Source organism: Sinohyriopsis cumingii, chromosome 17 (genome assembly GCF_028554795.1).
Source record: "Sinohyriopsis cumingii isolate HCF-2022 chromosome 17, ASM2855479v2, whole genome shotgun sequence".
In the NCBI taxonomy this organism is placed as follows: domain Eukaryota; kingdom Metazoa; phylum Mollusca; class Bivalvia; order Unionida; family Unionidae; genus Sinohyriopsis; species Sinohyriopsis cumingii.
In genome coordinates this window covers 16,684,501-16,705,325 of record NC_142977.1, presented here as the reverse complement: position 1 = coordinate 16,705,325, position 20,825 = coordinate 16,684,501, and the positions used below count along the sequence as shown (strand labels likewise).

General features: G+C 32.5%; 1 protein-coding gene across 1 annotated transcript in view; it reads left to right on the top strand.

The window, feature by feature from the left end:
* Positions 1-20,825, top strand: part of LOC149777820 (transient receptor potential cation channel subfamily V member 5-like) — a 99,609-nt gene that overhangs the window by 33,319 nt on the left and 45,465 nt on the right. Inside the window, exons 6-7 of the mRNA XM_089938265.1 lie at positions 1,966-1,980; positions 20,465-20,566. Of these exons, the coding sequence (XP_089794391.1) occupies positions 1,966-1,980; positions 20,465-20,566 (117 nt within the window). The remainder of the gene's footprint in view (positions 1-1,965; positions 1,981-20,464; positions 20,567-20,825) is intronic.

Sequence of the window (20,825 nt, the reverse complement as noted above, 5' to 3'; positions counted from 1 at the left end):
CAACAAACACATGTAAAATATGAAATTTTTAGTTGATTGAGAGTTTGATTTTGTATAGTATATGCTAACTAAACTCTAGCTTTCTCTGCATCACATTGACTTTTGATTACACAGTTTTCTAAACTGTATGCAGTGTGTGTTGTCAGGCTAGAGAGTTGAGTGGTTGGAGAATAGTTTTTTCTCATTGCCTGCATGTGTGTGATTTGGATTTTTAATGTAGCTTTAACAATTTTTCAGTCATATCGCTATGATGTCTGCAGTGTGGCAGTTTATAGTGATGTCTAGCACTGGGGCATCATGCCGCAGACATGTAGCATGATGTCCCACCCAGTCACATTATCCTGACACCAAGCCGACCACTCCTAACACTAACCTCTTAATGCTGAGTGCCAAGCGAGGCAGCTGTTAGTACCATTTTTTGTAAGTCTTTTGTAAGACTCGGCTGGGAATCGAATCCATGACGTCTTGCATCTGAGGCAGCTGTTCTAACCACTAGGCCCCTGGAGTGGCTTTCTCTTTGCCTGCAAATTTTGCTATAGCAGAGATTTTTCTGCCTGTTTCATTATGTTTTCATGCTTTGTTTCCTTGTACGGATAACTGTTCTATTTTTTTCTTCATTAATCTTCACAAAAAAAACAAATTGAAATGCTGTATTATGACCATTCTTTTAACTGCATATGCATAATTGCTTGATTTCTTGTTGACATTATTCTGGAAAAGCCTTGATTAACAGATGTGGTAATATGTATTATTTCTTGCATCTTTTTAAAGATGTATACATATCATGTAATCCAAATCAGTTAATAGTATAAAGCCAGTAGAGTTATACTGTTAAATACTTACAGTATGGAAAAATATATTGAAAAATTTATAAATTCATTATGCTTTTATATTGCTTCAAAGAAACTAATAATATCATAATAATGATGATTAGAATAATAATAATAATATTAATAAGAATGATGATGTTAATACAGTCACAGTATGACAACTCATTATAATGTAGTACCTAATATACCATATATATTTTGTTTCATGTTAAGTCCAGCTAGCAACTGCACAGACTCCAACCTGCCATCACATAATGCACCAGCAGATCTGGGTCTCTGCAGTTTTTATGAGTAATCAGTTGAACAATCAACCATAGACCCTGATCTGCCAGCACATTATGTGATGGCAAATCGGGGTCTGTGTTGATTGCAGTTGGACCTGATTTACAAGCAAGTATATCTGGTAATATTGGTATGGTCATTAATATCATTATACTGGGTGAATGTTAATTTTGAAATAGCTACAATTTTTTGGTTTCATCTAATGTTTAGTTTATCCCGTATTATAATATACTAAATTTTCATTAAAACATCCATTTCTAAATAGTCATGCTTTTGAAATATCTCAATGTAAGGTGACAGGTTATAACACTGCATACTTTTATGGCTCCAATTAACAATATTGTAGTGAAGGATTCCACAACAACAATAATTTCCTTAACATTAATCATAATAACAGTGAATAGCTATATCCCAGCCCAACTAACCCAAATCTCCAAAAACCTTGAATTGGCAAGTGGAATTTCATTGAAGCATCCCAAGTGTTTGCATATATATATATATATATATATATATATATATAGATATACACAAAGATTTAAAACCAATTTCCACCTCATCCTTACTGGGCTCAAGGGTCAAAATTGGAATTCTTGTATTCAGATTATTTCTTTGCCCCTTAACCTTGTCTTTTGTTAAAGCATACAAATTTTTATCCAGATGTTATTCATTGATCCCTAAAACCAAATAACATTTAGCTCATGCCTGAATGAATACTTTGTACATTATATGTAAAACCTTGTAATGAATGATACATTATATTCACTGCTACTTTTCATCCACTCCTATAATCTATAAGCACATTTCTTGATCATCATTCCTATTTTCACTTTATGCTTCTCTTTTGGATTCACAGTATATGCCGAGAAAGGTTCGTATACATGGGCTATCATTAACATGCAGTACACAATACCTGTTAGCATGAAAATTGATACTCTAAAATAAATCCCTTTGACTGATACAAGTATAATAATGTATGAACATATCATAGGAGAAATACTGTAATTGACGTTTTAGTAATAACATTTACTTGCAAATCTTATCAGAAATAAGAACAAATTACCACCTTGAAGCTTTAATGGAACTCGTTCAGACATTATTCTTTACTGGAACTCGTTCACACATTATTCTTTAATGCAACTCATTCACACATTATTCTTTAATGGCACTCATTCACACATTATTCTTTAATGGAACTCGTTCACACATTATTCTTTAATGGAACTCGTTCACACATTATTCTCCTTCATGGCATATGCAGGCAATTGACTATTTAGTTCCCTGCTACAGTACTTTTACCCTTGAGAAAATGAACCTGAAGTAGAAAACCATTGTAGAGATTTCAAAGTACACTCATGACATCAAGTGACAGGCAAGAGTAATGGGTGACATGGCTTTCTATACAGAGTGTTGCAGGACCTTCCGTTTTCTAAATTTACAGTTGACTATTTACTGGACTGTCAGATTTTGGAGAAAGATGGCCCAAGATCTAGGGAGAGAGTTCCATTACATGTACCGCTGTAATGTTATTGAGTACCTTAATGGTACTTTTCATTTGGAGACATCTTGTGTTTCAATATTGTCTAACATTTGACCATAGAATTATACAGAAAGTTTATTAAAACAGTGATAAAATATATCTGAAATTGGTTGTAACACAATTATACCTTCATGCAGATCATATGAATGACATAAAACAATGACAGTGCTTTGTCCCACAGAGTTATAGATTCAATGATATTACATCCTGCAGACATCAAAACTCAAACCAATAAAACAATATAGAGCAAATTTTCTTGAAAAATACACTTATTCTACATAAGTGCAAAAAGGAAATTCAGTAATTTCTTAAATTATATATAACATTTTGCACACACCTGCTAATTGCCAGTGTATCAGTTCAATACTGGAGGTAAATTGGTATTCATTTTACCCCAGATTATATGAAACAGTTTTGCCTACAAAAAACATGCTGTACAAGTTTATATAAATATGTCTACACAACTTTGTATGGATATGTCTTTACAACTTTTCATAGATATATCTACACAACTTTATATCGATATGGCTTTACAACTTTATACAGATGTGACTGTACAACTTTATGTTGATGTCTTTACAACTTTACTTATATATGTCTGTACAACTTTACATAGATATGTCTGTACAACTTTACAGATATGTCTGAACAACCTGTTATAGATATGTCTGTACAACTTTACATAGATATGTCTGTACAACTTTACACAGATATGTCTGTACAACTTTACATAGATATGTATGTACAACTTCATATCAGTATTTCTATACAACTTTACATAGATGTCTGTACAACTTTACATAGATATGTCTGAACAACTTGATATAGATCTGTACAACTTTACATATATATGTCTATACAACTTGATATAGATATGTCTGTACAACTTTACATATATATGACTGTACAGCAACATATAGATATATATTTTCAACTTTATATAGATGTGGCTGTGGCTGTACAACCTTATGTATATGTCTTTACAACTTTATATAGATATGGTTGTACAACTTTATATAGATGTCTTTACAACTACACATATATGTCTGTACATATTTACTTAGATGTGCCTGTACAACTTTAAATAGATATGTATGTACAACTTTACATATATATGTCTGTACAACATGATATAGATATGTTTGTACAACTTTACATATATATCTCTGTACAATGTTACATATATATGTCTATTCAACTAGATATAGATATGTTTGTACAACTTTACATAAATTTGTCTGTACAACTTTACATAAATATGTCTGTATATCTTTGCATAGATATGTTTGTACAACTTTACATAGATATATCTGTACAACTTGATATATATATGTCTGTACAACTTCATAAAGATATGTCTTTATGACTTTGCATACTGGTAGATATGTCTATACAACTTTACATAGATATGTCTTTACATCTTTGCATAGATATGTCTGTAGAACTTCATACAGATGTGTTCCTACATGCATATTCCACTCAAATACTTGTTGATCTACTCCTGACCTTCATTAGTAAAACTTACCACATAGACATCAACATGGCAACCACAAAGAATTAGTTCAGAACAGAAATGTGGTACCTTATGGGGTGATGAATTTTAGTGGTAAATTTAAGAGTAGTGAATTTAAGTAAATTGGTACAGCAGGAATTAGGTATAGCAGACTGATGCAGAAAATGCAGTGAAAAGCAAAATGACAAATACTGTTGATGACTTTATTTGTCATCCATAGTAGTGATGACAACAAGCACGATGATGATGAAGATGATGATGTATTCAGTGCCTATCTTTTTGTATTAGACTTTAGAATCTCACTCTGTTACAGTCCAGTACACTTTTCCTTTTTGGAGTTCCTTCAAAACATTAAAAGGTTAAAGAATGCCTACTTATAATTCATGTTACATCAATTTCAGTCATTGTCAGTTACTCTAGTCTTTTGGATATTTAAACATAGGAAGTTATAGGTGGTCAACAACAGCTATAATTCATTTTTATTAATGAATATCACAAGCGATGACGGTTCTTTTGAAATGTAGTGTTAGAAGTTCCTTGTGGAAATGTGTGCAATTTATTACAACATTTTAATTTATTACAACATTTTAATTTATTACAACATTTTAATGACTGGTGATGCCTGCTTGTACAACCATGATTTAAGAATGATTGGCATTTTAAAAATACCCAGATATGGCAAGCATACATCAATGTCCACTAAAAGAGCAGACAGGAAATGAAACAAATGCTCATTAGATAGAAATTTGCTGAAACAAGTTTACAGTATTTCTCCAATGATAAGCCTGGGTGGGGAGACGGGCAAGTAAAATAACATTTTTTTAAAGTAAGGTGTGGTCTGATATAGAGTAATTCTGTGTCCACATTGATTTTTACATACAGTGTAAATACATTGAGAAATAAAACTATTTTGTCTATCAAAACTCCAAGAAACAGAAATTTGAACCGAGAACAATCAAGTGTAATCTCATGCAATTATAATTACATGAAGCCATGTGTAATCTCAGACTAATACATTTATAATTACATAAACAATCATGTGTAATCTGATACAGTTATAATTACATAACCAATCATATGTAATCTGGTACAATTATAAGTACATAAACAATCATGTGTAATCTGGTACAATTATAATTACATAAACAATCATGTGTAATCTGTTACAATTATAATTGCATAAACAATCATGTGTAATCTGGTACAATTATAATTACATAAACAATCATGTGTAATCTGGTACAGTTATAATTATATAAACAATCAAATATAATCTCATATAATTATAATTACATAAACAATCGTGTAATCTGGTACAAGTATAAGTATGTAAACAATCATGTGTAATCTGATACAATCATAATTATATAAACAATCATGTGTAATCTGATACAATCATAATTACATAAACAATCATGTGTAATCTGGTACAATTATAATTATGTAAAAAATCATGTGTTATCTGATACAATTATAATTACATAAACAATCTTGTGTAATCTGGTACAATTAATATTACATAAACAATCATGTGTAATGTGGTACAATTATAATTACATAAACATTCATGTGTAATCTGTTAGAATTATAATTACATAAACAATCTTGTATAATGTGGTACAATTATAATTACGTAAACAATCATGTGTAATCTGATACAATCATAATTACATAAACAATCACATGTAATCTAATAAATTTATAATTGCATAAACAATCTTGTGTAATCTGATACATTTATAATTACTTAAACAATCAAATATAATCTCATACAATTATAATTACATAAACAATCAAATATAATCTCACAATTATAATTACATAAACAATCATGTGTAATCTTTGTTTATAATTACATAAACAATCAAATTTAATCTGATAAATTCTACTTGCTTAAACAATCATGTTTAATCTCATACATTTATAATTACATAAACAATCATGTTTAATCTCATACATTTATAATTATATAAACAATCATGTTTAATTTCATACATTTATAATTACATAAACAATCATGTTTAATCTCATACATTTATAATTACATAAACAATCATGTTTAATCTCATACATTTATAATTACATAAACAGTCATGTTAAATCTCATACATTTATAATTTGCATAAACAATTAAATCTTATCAATTATAATTACATAAGCAATCATGTTTAATCTCATACATTTATAATTACATACACAATAATGTTTAATCTCATACATTTATAATTACATAAACAATCATGTTTAATCTCATACAATTATAATTACATAAACAGTCATGTTAAATCTCATACATTTATAATTTGCATAAACAATCAAATCTTATACAGTTATAATTACATAAACAATCAAATTTCATACATTTATAATTACATAAACAATCCTGTTTACTCTCATACATTTATAATTACATAAACAGTCATGTTAAATCTCATACAGATATAATTTGCATAAACAATCAAATCTTATACAATTATAATTATATCAACAATCGTGTGTAATCTGATACATTTATAATTACATAAACAATCAAATTTAATCTCATACAATTATAATTACATAAACAATCAAATTTCATACAATTATAATTACATAAACAATCAAATTTTATACATTTATAATTACATAAACAATCATGTTTAATCTCATACAATTATAATTACATAAACAATCAAATTTCATACAATTATAATTACATAAACAATCAAATTTCATACAGTTATAATTACATAAACAATCATGTGTAATCTCATACAATTATAATTACATAAACAATCATGTTTAATCTCATACAATTATAATTACATAAACAATCAAATTTCATACAATTATAATTACATAAACAATCAAATTTCATACAATTATAATTACATAAACAATCAAATTTCATACAATTATAATTACATAAACAATCATGTTTAATCTCATCCAATTATAATTACATAAATATTGAAATCTTATAGTTATAATTGGATAAACAATCAAATCTTATATAATTATAATTACATAAACAAGCAAATATGATCTAATGCAGTTAAAACTACAATGATACTATAAACAACAGTGTTATTTTTATAAAGTTAAAATTTCGTACAAGCAGTTATTAGAGAGGAGGGAGAGAGTGAGATACAAGGAAAGCTTGTTCATGCACCAGTTGTTGCCAAGGGTTGTGGCACAAATCCCAAACTAATCAAGCATGGTTAAAGACTCCTAATGGTCTGATAAAAGGCATTATTTAGTAGAAGCCTACAAATTGACTCTCAATCAGTCATCTTTGTTGAAGTGAAGGATAATAAAGTTAATCACTTGTTAGTACAGGTGTGGGTATAATCAATGTGCACTGAGTTTACCATATCAAGGCCTGTGACACTTTTATTCGCATAGGCATATATAAAATAGCCATCACTCATAGCTGTCATCATTCTGTCATTCACATTCAACTCTTTAACCAAAATTCATCATGTAAACAAAATCTAAGTTCCAGGTGGGTGTGGATAATCAGTGCTTTACTATACTGATATGTGGAAATGTGTCTGATTTGAGAGTTAATGGAATGCAGTCCTTTTTTTTCCATATAACTTGACTTGAAGAATTTGACCTTGGATGATTAATGAGAACAAATTTGGAAATTTACACAACTGGGTTTTGAGATATTGAAAAATTACAGAAATATTGAAAGAGTACAGAGATATTGAAAAATTAAAAAGATATTGAAAGATTATAGACTTGTGAAACTTTAAGATTGCAAACATGCATGATGTAACATAGATGAAAAAACAATGAAACAAGGAAAAATGGTTCTTAAATCATGCATGATATATACTAACTGACATATGCATGCATTGATACTAACACACACACACACATATATGTATATATACTGCCACAATACTGACTATGCATGTGTCAAATACTAACAAATATATATAGTGCCCAGTACTAACTGACCTATGCATGTGTCAAATACTAACATGTATATATACTGCCCAATACTAACTGACCTATGCATGTGTCAAATACTAACATGTTTATATACTGCCCAATACTAACTGACCTATGCATGTGTCAAATACTAACATGTATATATACTGCCCAATACTAACTGACCTATGCATGTGTCAAATACTAACAAATATATATACTGCCCAATACTAACTGACCTATGCATGTGTCAAATACTAGCATGTATATATACTGCCCAATACTAACTGACCTATGCATGTGTCAGATACTAACATGTATATATACTGCCCAATACTAACTGACCTATGCATGTGTCAAATACTAACATGCATGTATACAGCCACAGTGCTAACTGACATTTACCAAATAATAACATGTGTTTATACTTCCACAATACTAACTGACATAACCATGTGTCAAATACTAAGATGTATATATACTGCCACAATACTAACTGACATATGCATGTGTCAAATACTAAGATGTATATATACTGCCACAATACTAACTGACATATGCATGTGTCAAATACTAACGTATATATTCTGCCAAATTACTGACACATGCTTGTGTGAAATGCTAACATGTATATATACTGCCACAATGCTAGCTGACATATGCATGTGTCAAATACTAACATGTATAGATACTGCGACAATACTAATTGACATAGGCATGTGTCAAATACTAAGATGTATATATACTGCCACAATACTAACTGACATATGCATGTGTCAAATACTAACGTATATATTCTGCCAAATTACTGACACATGCTTGTGTGAAATGCTAACATGTATATATACTGCCACAATGCTAGCTGACATATGCATGTGTCAAATACTAACATGTATAGATACTGCGACAGTACTAATTGACATAGGCATGTGTCAAATACAATTATGTATATATACTGCGACAATCCTAATTGACATATGCATGTGTCAAATACTAACATGTATATATACTATCACAATACTAATTGACATAGGCATGTGTCAAATACTAACATGTATATATACTGCCAAAATACTAACTGACATAGGCATGTGTCAAATATTAGCATATATATATATATATATATATATATATATATATATATATATATATACTGCCAGATTACTAACTGACACATGCTTGTGTCAAATATTAACACTTGTATATACTACCACATCCATAAACAGATGATGTGAATTTATTTAGTTTTGTGAATGTTGTTCAGTGCATACATTTTTTACATTGGGGAAAGGGTTATATTCTTTCCATAGAAGGAACATTGCTCATCAGATCTTTAAATTTTTCATTTGTAGCACTTACAAAGAGCACATCAATTGGTATCCCAGAAATAAGTAAATTCACAGTAGGAATTTCATAGTTTTTTGGGGCAACTTTTTCATGTTAGTCTCACTTCATGATGTGGAATCTACAGATGTTTATTTGAATGATATGTTTATATTGTCAGTCAGTTTGAATGCAAGTCCATGTTGATCATCTAAAAGAATCCAGGCATGCTCTTTTGAATTACATGTTATCATTTTCAGTCATTGAAATAGAGGTCTACCACAAACCTCCAGGTGAATGTACACATGGTCTGTTGAATTACATGTTATCATTTTCAGTCAGTTTAAACACAGGTCTACCACAAAACCTCCAGGTGAATGTACACAGAGTCTGTTGAATTACATGTTATCATTTTCAGTCAGTTGAAATACAGGTCTACCACAAACCTCCAGGTGAATGTACACAGGGTCTGTTGAATTACATGTTATCATTTTCAGTCAGTTGAAATACAGGTCTACCACAAACCTCCAGGTGAATGTACACAGGGTCTGTTGAATTACATGTTATCATTTTCAGTCAGTTTAAATACAGGTCTACCACAAACCTCCAGGTGAATGTACACAGAATCTGTTGAATTACATGTTATCATTTTCAGTCAGTTTAAATACAGGTCTACCACAAACCTCCAGGTGAATGTACACAGAGTCTGTTGAATTACATGTTATCATTTTCAGTCAGTTGAAATACAGGTCTACCACAAACCTCCAGGTGAATGTACACAGGGTCTGTTGAATTACATGTTATCATTTTCAGTCAGTTTAAATACAGGTCTACCACAAACCTCCAGGTGAATGTACACAGAGTCTGTTGAATTACATGTTATCATTTTCAGTCAGTTTAAATACAGGTCTACCACAAACCTCCAGGTGAATGTACACAGAGTCTGTTGAATTACATGTTATCATTTTCAGTCAATTTAAATACAGGTCTACCACAAACCTCCAGGTGAATGTACACATGGTCTGTTGAATTACATGTTATCATTTTCAGTCAGTTTAAATACAGGTCTACCACAAACCTCAAGGTGAATGTACACAGAGTCTGTTGAATTACATGTTATCATTTTCAGTCAATTTAAATACAGGTCTACCAGAGACCTCCAGGTGAATGTACACAGAGTCTGTTGAATTACATGTTATCATTTTCAGTCAGTTTAAATACAGATCTACTACAAACCTCCAGGTGAATGTACACATGGTCTGTTGAATTACATGTTATCATTTTCAGTCAGTTTAAATACAGGTCTACCACAAACCTCCAGGTGAATGTACACAGAGTCTGTTGAATTACATGTTATCATTTTCAGTCAGTTTAAATACAGATCTACTACAAACCTCCAGGTGAATGTACACAGAGTCTGTTGAATTACATGTTATCATTTTCAGTCAGTTTAAATACAGGTCTACCACAAACCTCCAGGTGAATGTACACATGGTCTGTTGAATTACATGTTATCATTTTCAGTCAGTTTAAATACAGGTCTACCACAAACCTCCAGGTGAATGTACACATGGTCTGTTGAATTACATGTTATCATTTTCAGTCAGTTTAAATACAGGTCTACCACAAACCTCCAGGTGAATGTACACAGAGTCTGTTGAATTACATGTTATCATTTTCAGTCAGTTTAAATACAGGTCTACCACAAACCTCCAGGTGAATGTACACAGAGTCTGTTGAATTACATGTTAGCATTTTCAGTCAATTTAAATACAGGTCTACCACAAACCTCCAGGTGAATGTACACATGGTCTGTTGAATTACATGTTATCATTTTCAGTCAGTTTAAATACAGGTCTACCACAAACCTCAAGGTGAATGTACACAGAGTCTGTTGAATTACATGTTATCATTTTCAGTCAATTTAAATACAGGTCTACCAGAGACCTCCAGGTGAATGTACACAGAGTCTGTTGAATTACATGTTATCATTTTCAGTCAGTTTAAATACAGATCTACTACAAACCTCCAGGTGAATGTACACATGGTCTGTTGAATTACATGTTATCATTTTCAGTCAGTTTAAATACAGGTCTACCACAAACCTCCAGGTGAATGTACACAGAGTCTGTTGAATTACATGTTATCATTTTCAGTCAGTTGAAATACAGGTCTACCACAAACCTCCAGGTGAATGTACACAGGGTCTGTTGAATTACATGTTATCATTTTCAGTCAGTTTAAATACAGGTCTACCACAAACCTCCAGGTGAATGTACACAGAGTCTGTTGAATTACATGTTATCATTTTCAGTCAGTTTAAATACAGGTCTACCACAAACCTCCAGGTGAATGTACACAGAGTCTGTTGAATTACATGTTATCATTTTCAGTCAATTTAAATACAGGTCTACCACAAACCTCCAGGTGAATGTACACATGGTCTGTTGAATTACATGTTATCATTTTCAGTCAGTTTAAATACAGGTCTACCACAAACCTCAAGGTGAATGTACACAGAGTCTGTTGAATTACATGTTATCATTTTCAGTCAATTTAAATACAGGTCTACCAGAGACCTCCAGGTGAATGTACACAGAGTCTGTTGAATTACATGTTATCATTTTCAGTCAGTTTAAATACAGATCTACTACAAACCTCCAGGTGAATGTACACATGGTCTGTTGAATTACATGTTATCATTTTCAGTCAGTTTAAATACAGGTCTACCACAAACCTCCAGGTGAATGTACACAGAGTCTGTTGAATTACATGTTATCATTTTCAGTCAGTTTAAATACAGATCTACTACAAACCTCCAGGTGAATGTACACAGAGTCTGTTGAATTACATGTTATCATTTTCAGTCAGTTTAAATACAGGTCTACCACAAACCTCCAGGTGAATGTACACATGGTCTGTTGAATTACATGTTATCATTTTCAGTCAGTTTAAATACAGGTCTACCACAAACCTCCAGGTGAATGTACACATGGTCTGTTGAATTACATGTTATCATTTTCAGTCAGTTTAAATACAGGTCTACCACAAACCTCCAGGTGAATGTACACAGAGTCTGTTGAATTACATGTTATCATTTTCAGTCAGTTTAAATACAGGTCTACCACAAACCTCCAGGTGAATGTACACAGAGTCTGTTGAATTACATGTTAGCATTTTCAGTCAGTTTAAATACAGGTCTACCACAAACCTCCAGGTGAATGTACACATGGTCTGTTGAATTACATGTTATCATTTTCAGTCAGTTTAAATACAGGTCTACCACAAACCTCAAGGTGAATGTACACAGAGTCTGTTGAATTACATGTTATCATTTTCAGTCAATTTAAATACAGGTCTACCAGAGACCTCCAGGTGAATGTACACAGAGTCTGTTGAATTACATGTTATCATTTTCAGTCAGTTTAAATACAGATCAACTACAAACCTCCAGGTGAATGTACACATGGTCTGTTGAATTACATGTTATCATTTTCAGTCAGTTTAAATACAGGTCTACCACAAACCTCCAGGTGAATGTACACAGAGTCTGTTGAATTACATGTTATCATTTTCAGTCAGTTTAAATACAGATCTACTACAAACCTCCAGGTGAATGTACACAGAGTCTGTTGAATTACATGTTATCATTTTCAGTCAGTTTAAATACAGGTCTACCACAAACCTCCAGGTGAATGTACACATGGTCTGTTGAATTACATGTTATCATTTTCAGTCAGTTTAAATACAGGTCTACCACAAACCTCCAGGTGAATGTACACATGGTCTGTTGAATTACATGTTATCATTTTCAGTCAGTTTAAATACAGGTCTACCACAAACCTCCAGGTGAATGTACACAGAGTCTGTTGAATTACATGTTATCATTTTCAGTCAGTTTAAATACAGGTCTACCACAAACCTCCAGGTGAATGTACACAGAGTCTGTTGAATTACATGTTAGCATTTTCAGTCAATTTAAATACAGGTCTACCACAAACCTCCAGGTGAATGTACACATGGTCTGTTGAATTACATGTTATCATTTTCAGTCAGTTTAAATACAGGTCTACCACAAACCTCCAGGTGAATGTACACAGAGTCTGTTGAATTACATGTTATCATTTTCAGTCAGTTTAAATACAGATCTACTACAAACCTCCAGGTGAATGTACACAGAGTCTGTTGAATTACATGTTATCATTTTCAGTCAGTTTAAATACAGGTCTACCACAAACCTCCAGGTGAATGTACACATGGTCTGTTGAATTACATGTTATCATTTTCAGTCAGTTTAAATACAGGTCTACCACAAACCTCCAGGTGAATGTACACATGGTCTGTTGAATTACATGTTATCATTTTCAGTCAGTTTAAATACAGGTCTACCACAAACCTCCAGGTGAATGTACACAGAGTCTGTTGAATTACATGTTATCATTTTCAGTCAGTTTAAATACAGGTCTACCACAAACCTCCAGGTGAATGTACACAGAGTCTGTTGAATTACATGTTAGCATTTTCAGTCAATTTAAATACAGGTCTACCACAAACCTCCAGGTGAATGTACACATGGTCTGTTGAATTACATGTTATCATTTTCAGTCAGTTTAAATACAGGTCTACCACAAACCTCAAGGTGAATGTACACAGAGTCTGTTGAATTACATGTTATCATTTTCAGTCAATTTAAATACAGGTCTACCAGAGACCTCCAGGTGAATGTACACAGAGTCTGTTGAATTACATGTTATCATTTTCAGTCAGTTTAAATACAGATCTACTACAAACCTCCAGGTGAATGTACACATGGTCTGTTGAATTACATGTTATCATTTTCAGTCAGTTTAAATACAGGTCTACCACAAACCTCCAGGTGAATGTACACAGAGTCTGTTGAATTACATGTTATCATTTTCAGTCAGTTGAAATACAGGTCTACCACAAACCTCCAGGTGAATGTACACAGGGTCTGTTGAATTACATGTTATCATTTTCAGTCAGTTTAAATACAGGTCTACCACAAACCTCCAGGTGAATGTACACAGAGTCTGTTGAATTACATGTTATCATTTTCAGTCAGTTTAAATACAGGTCTACCACAAACCTCCAGGTGAATGTACACAGAGTCTGTTGAATTACATGTTATCATTTTCAGTCAATTTAAATACAGGTCTACCACAAACCTCCAGGTGAATGTACACATGGTCTGTTGAATTACATGTTATCATTTTCAGTCAGTTTAAATACAGGTCTACCACAAACCTCAAGGTGAATGTACACAGAGTCTGTTGAATTACATGTTATCATTTTCAGTCAATTTAAATACAGGTCTACCAGAGACCTCCAGGTGAATGTACACAGAGTCTGTTGAATTACATGTTATCATTTTCAGTCAGTTTAAATACAGATCTACTACAAACCTCCAGGTGAATGTACACATGGTCTGTTGAATTACATGTTATCATTTTCAGTCAGTTTAAATACAGGTCTACCACAAACCTCCAGGTGAATGTACACAGAGTCTGTTGAATTACATGTTATCATTTTCAGTCAGTTTAAATACAGATCTACTACAAACCTCCAGGTGAATGTACACAGAGTCTGTTGAATTACATGTTATCATTTTCAGTCAGTTTAAATACAGGTCTACCACAAACCTCCAGGTGAATGTACACATGGTCTGTTGAATTACATGTTATCATTTTCAGTCAGTTTAAATACAGGTCTACCACAAACCTCCAGGTGAATGTACACATGGTCTGTTGAATTACATGTTATCATTTTCAGTCAGTTTAAATACAGGTCTACCACAAACCTCCAGGTGAATGTACACAGAGTCTGTTGAATTACATGTTATCATTTTCAGTCAATTTAAATACAGGTCTACCAGAGACCTCCAGGTGAATGTACACAGAGTCTGTTGAATTACATGTTATCATTTTCAGTCAGTTTAAATACAGATCTACTACAAACCTCCAGGTGAATGTACACATGGTCTGTTGAATTACATGTTATCATTTTCAGTCAGTTTAAATACAGGTCTACCACAAACCTCCAGGTGAATGTACACAGAGTCTGTTGAATTACATGTTATCATTTTCAGTCAGTTTAAATACAGATCTACTACAAACCTCCAGGTGAATGTACACAGAGTCTGTTGAATTACATGTTATCATTTTCAGTCAGTTTAAATACAGGTCTACCACAAACCTCCAGGTGAATGTACACATGGTCTGTTGAATTACATGTTATCATTTTCAGTCAGTTTAAATACAGGTCTACCACAAACCTCCAGGTGAATGTACACATGGTCTGTTGAATTACATGTTATCATTTTCAGTCAGTTTAAATACAGGTCTACCACAAACCTCCAGGTGAATGTACACAGAGTCTGTTGAATTACATGTTAGCATTTTCAGTCAATTTAAATACAGGTCTACCACAAACCTCCAGGTGAATGTACACATGGTCTGTTGAATTACATGTTATCATTTTCAGTCAGTTTAAATACAGGTCTACCACAAACCTCAAGGTGAATGTACACAGAGTCTGTTGAATTACATGTTATCATTTTCAGTCAATTTAAATACAGGTCTACCAGAGACCTCCAGGTGAATGTACACAGAGTCTGTTGAATTACATGTTATCATTTTCAGTCAGTTTAAATACAGATCAACTACAAACCTCCAGGTGAATGTACACATGGTCTGTTGAATTACATGTTATCATTTTCAGTCAGTTTAAATACAGGTCTACCACAAACCTCCAGGTGAATGTACACAGAGTCTGTTGAATTACATGTTATCATTTTCAGTCAGTTTAAATACAGATCTACTACAAACCTCCAGGTGAATGTACACAGAGTCTGTTGAATTACATGTTATCATTTTCAGTCAGTTTAAATACAGGTCTACCACAAACCTCAAGGTGAATGTGCACAGAGTCTGTTGAATTACATGTTATCATTTTCAGTCAGTTTAAATACAGATCTACTACAAACCTCCAGGTGAATGTACACATGGTCTGTTGAATTACATGTTATCATTTTCAGTCAGTTTAAATACAGGTCTACCACAAACCTCCAGGTGAATGTACACATGGTCTGTTGAATTACATGTTATCATTTTCAGTCAGTTTAAATACAGGTCTACCACAAACCTCCAGGTGAATGTACACAGAGTCTGTTGAATTACATGTTATCATTTTCAGTCAGTTTAAATACAGATCTACTACAAACCTCCAGGTGAATGTACACATGGTCTGTTGAATTACATGTTATCATTTTCAGTCAGTTTAAATACAGATCTACTACAAACCTCAAGGTGAATGTACACAGAGTCTGTTGAATTACATGTTATCATTTTCAGTCAGTTTAAATACAGGTCTACCACAAACCTCCAGGTGAATGTACACATGGTCTGTTGAATTACATGTTCTAGTTTTTCAGTCTTTTTAAACACAGGTCTATCCCAAATCATCTGTAAGGTTTTGTATGGTAAAAAAATTTCTAAGCATGTTATTTATTTGTTTTGTGAACTTCCTATGTGGCTAAAAACAAATTTTAGTACCATATTGTGTTTTAGCCTTACTGAATATCTGGTTCAGGCATGTAGTTTTGCCCTTCTGCATCTGAACATCTCTCTATCAGACTTAATCGTGATGGTTTTAAGTGTAATGAAATAGAAGAAAAGCAGCCAAAGCTGCCCTGTTTCTGATTGGCAGATTTCAAGGACTAACTTCAAATATAATATAAATCAAACATGTTCTGTATAGTTGACAAAATATGAGGAATGAAAACTCCAAAGACATGCTTTCAAACATGGAGCCCATCATTGGACAGTGGCATTCCCTATAGAGGTAACACAGTATGGTCCTCTTAGCAACACACAGACCTTACTCATGCATACCTCTTGAAGGAAGTACCTCACCTGGCAGAGGAACCGTGTTCTCAAAGACTCATCCATTTGTTTAAAATATGTGCATTTTCCTCCCAAATGTTAAAAATATTGGGGAATTTCACTTTTGAATGTCAAATGAAAAGCATTCTAAAAATCTCATTTGCAATAAAAGTTCATGGTTTCTGGTGAAAATGGAACCTGGTTATGACACCATGCTATATTTTTATGCAGGGGTAGTAAAATAAAGGAAGTTGCCATAAAGTATGCAAGCTAGAAACTTCTTGTCTCACCTGCAAAAAGTATGCAAGATGTAGCCATTACTTTTCTAACATAATTGTTGTTGTTGGCATAGGCATCATTTCATTTTTAAATTGACACTGTTGTATGTATAGTCATGATACTTGATAGGTATATGTATTTTGGAGTATATCACCATGGGCAACAGCCAATCACAGTGACCTTATTTTCAGGCTTTAGTGATATGTTTTTTTTTTATTTTAGCCCAGTTTCTTTAACTCTCTTGTATGTAAATCATGAAACTTATTGGGTTTATTCATCTTGGAGGGTAATCCTCAGCACAAACAATAGCAGAACACAGCGACCCACTTTTCAAACTCAGATGACTACATTAATTTAAATTTATCTTAGTTTTTATGGACAGTGTTGCATGTAAAGTTACGAAACTTGCTGGGTACACATTCATCTTTAAAGGCAGAGTATGGCACTTTTTATACTGTGCATTGTTGAAAAATCTCTTTTGCTATTTTAAATTTTTTGAATTCCATTGAACTGATTGCCATCAAACCTGGCACAGAGCATCTTCTGCATAAAGACTAATTAAATATATGTGTTATTGATGTAGATCTGATATGGAATATAGCTACCATTGCTAAAAATAGATATTTGAATGATTTAAAAAAAAACAACAGTGAAACAGAATTTGATGAAATTTGATTATGCAGATTCATATAACTTATAATGTTAAGATTATTGCTTCATCACAATATAACCTACTCATGTCGCCAAGCCATAAAACACCAAAATAACCAGCTCATAATACTGTGCCATAAACACCAAAATAAATTAATCATGTTGCCATCCCATAAAACACCAAAATAACCTACTCATCACCATGCCATAAAACAACAAAATAACCTCATGTCGCCATGACATAAAACACCAAAATAATCAGCTTATGATGCTATGCCATAAACACCAAAATAACTTACTCATGTTGCCATCCCATAAAATGCCAAAATAACCTACTCATCACTATGCCATAAAACACCAAAATAACCTACTTGTTGCCATGCCATAAAACACCAAAATAACTTACTCATGTTGCCATCCCATAAAATGCCAAAATAACCTACTCATCACTATGCCATAAAACACCAAAATAACCTACTTGTTGCCATGCCATAAAACACCAAAATAACCTACTTGTTGCCATGCCTTAACACCAAAATAACTTCATGTCACCATGCTATAAAACACCAAAATAATATACTCATCTCACCATGCCATAAAACACCAAAATAACCTACTTGTGTTGCTATGCCATAAATACCAAAAAAAAATACTCATCTCACCATGCCATTACACCAAAATAACCTATTCATGTTGCTATGCCATAAAACCACAATAACCTACTCTTGTTGCTATGCCATAAACACCAAAATAACGTACTCATGTTGGTCTGCCATAACACCAAAATAACCTGTTCATGTTGTTGTGCTATTAAACACCAGTATCTCCTTTAATTTTGACTCAGATTAAACAGAAGTGGAAAATCTTTTTTTTAAAAATTCTCCAGAGCTGAAAAATAGAATTTGAGAAAACTTGACAGAAAACATCCTGGCATAAAAGATTTTGTACAGATGATGCCAGTGCCATCAAGTAAATGGTTGTCATCATCAAAAGAGATAAATCTGTGTACAGATGATGCCATTTTGCCATCAAGTATGGCTGCCAATATCAGAATACATAAATCTTTATACAACGTATTCCAGTTTGCTATCAAATATGTGCACCACTAAAAATAGACAAACTTTTAAATGACTTTTCAGAAATGGCTGAGAAGAATGTAAGTTTAACAGAAAGCATTCTGATATTAAGTGCTTGCAAATTTGCACAAATGATGCCAATTTACAATAAGATGTGGCCACTAATGCTAAAAATGTAAAGTCCTCAAAATGAAATCTTCTCAAAAACCACTCAACATAATTTGATCAAATTTGACAGAAAGTGTCCTTGAATGTCTTCAATATTTATACAAGTAATTTTGTTCTGCTATCAAATATGTGTGTTGTTCCTAAAAAGAGGAAAACATTTTCACAAATTGTTTTGAGAAAAGAGCTGAACAAAAGTTGGAAAACATAGTCTCTTTGCATCCTGACATAGGGACTTTTTATTATTGGATTAATGAAGCTAATGTGCAATCAAATATGAATAAAAACACAAACATCAAAATACAGTATTGGAGAAATTTCTGCAGAAAGCATCTTACTGACCAGATTTCTTCATCAACTGCTGTTGCATTTGGCTGTTATATAGATTAGAGCCAGATGAGCAATCTCAAGCCTGTTTGGGCCTCTTGTTCGATTATAGCATAGCAGAGTAGATGAGACATATCAGTTGTTTATGACTGTAAGGAAAGGCTTTTTCATTCATCCAAGAATTATAGTAATTTTGTTTCACACAAAATTAGCCTTGTAGCATTGAAAAATTAATCCTTTCTATATCATTATGATGTAAAACACTTGAATCTCAACTCAAGATTGAAATAGTTGTTAAAGGGGAACCAAAGCAGTCCATCAACATTAGGCCTCTTGGTATACCACTGACCCTTTTATAATTCAGGTATGGAGATGAATACCAATTAATTAATTGCATCACCCTAGTTGGCAGCTGCTTACCAACATTCATGTGGTTTTATATGATGTCCTGTTTTTGTATGCACTATTATGACAGCCTTGTTAGAAAATAAGGTGGCTTGAATTGTAACACAGTTTCTTTTTATGTTATAATATTGTTGTTTTCATACAGATTTGTTATGAAAGAGTCAACCGTACTTAAGTTAAAATGTCTTATCAATATGGAAAAGATACAATAGACAAAGAAGACATGGTTTTAGTTTAATTTTATTTTGTTTCAGGAAATGTTTGATCTACTGCTAAGTTTAGGTGCAGATTTGAACATCAAGAATCGACAGGGACTTACCCCACTCACAATGGCAGCAAAGTTAGCCAGGAAGGATGTAAGTACATCCTGTTTATTGCACAGTTGTATTGTGATGACAGTATTTAGTAAGGTTATGTTTGTAAAATCAAGTTATGACATTACATAAACAACACTAGAGAATCTTCAGATCTAATTTAGTGTACAGTGGTATTGATATCACATGGCATAAAATTAATTATATTTTAGATATTACATTTGTAAAATTGAGTTATGTCATGACAAGAGTAACATCAGAGAGTCCATCTAATTTCATTAAATCCATTCGATTGAAGCTT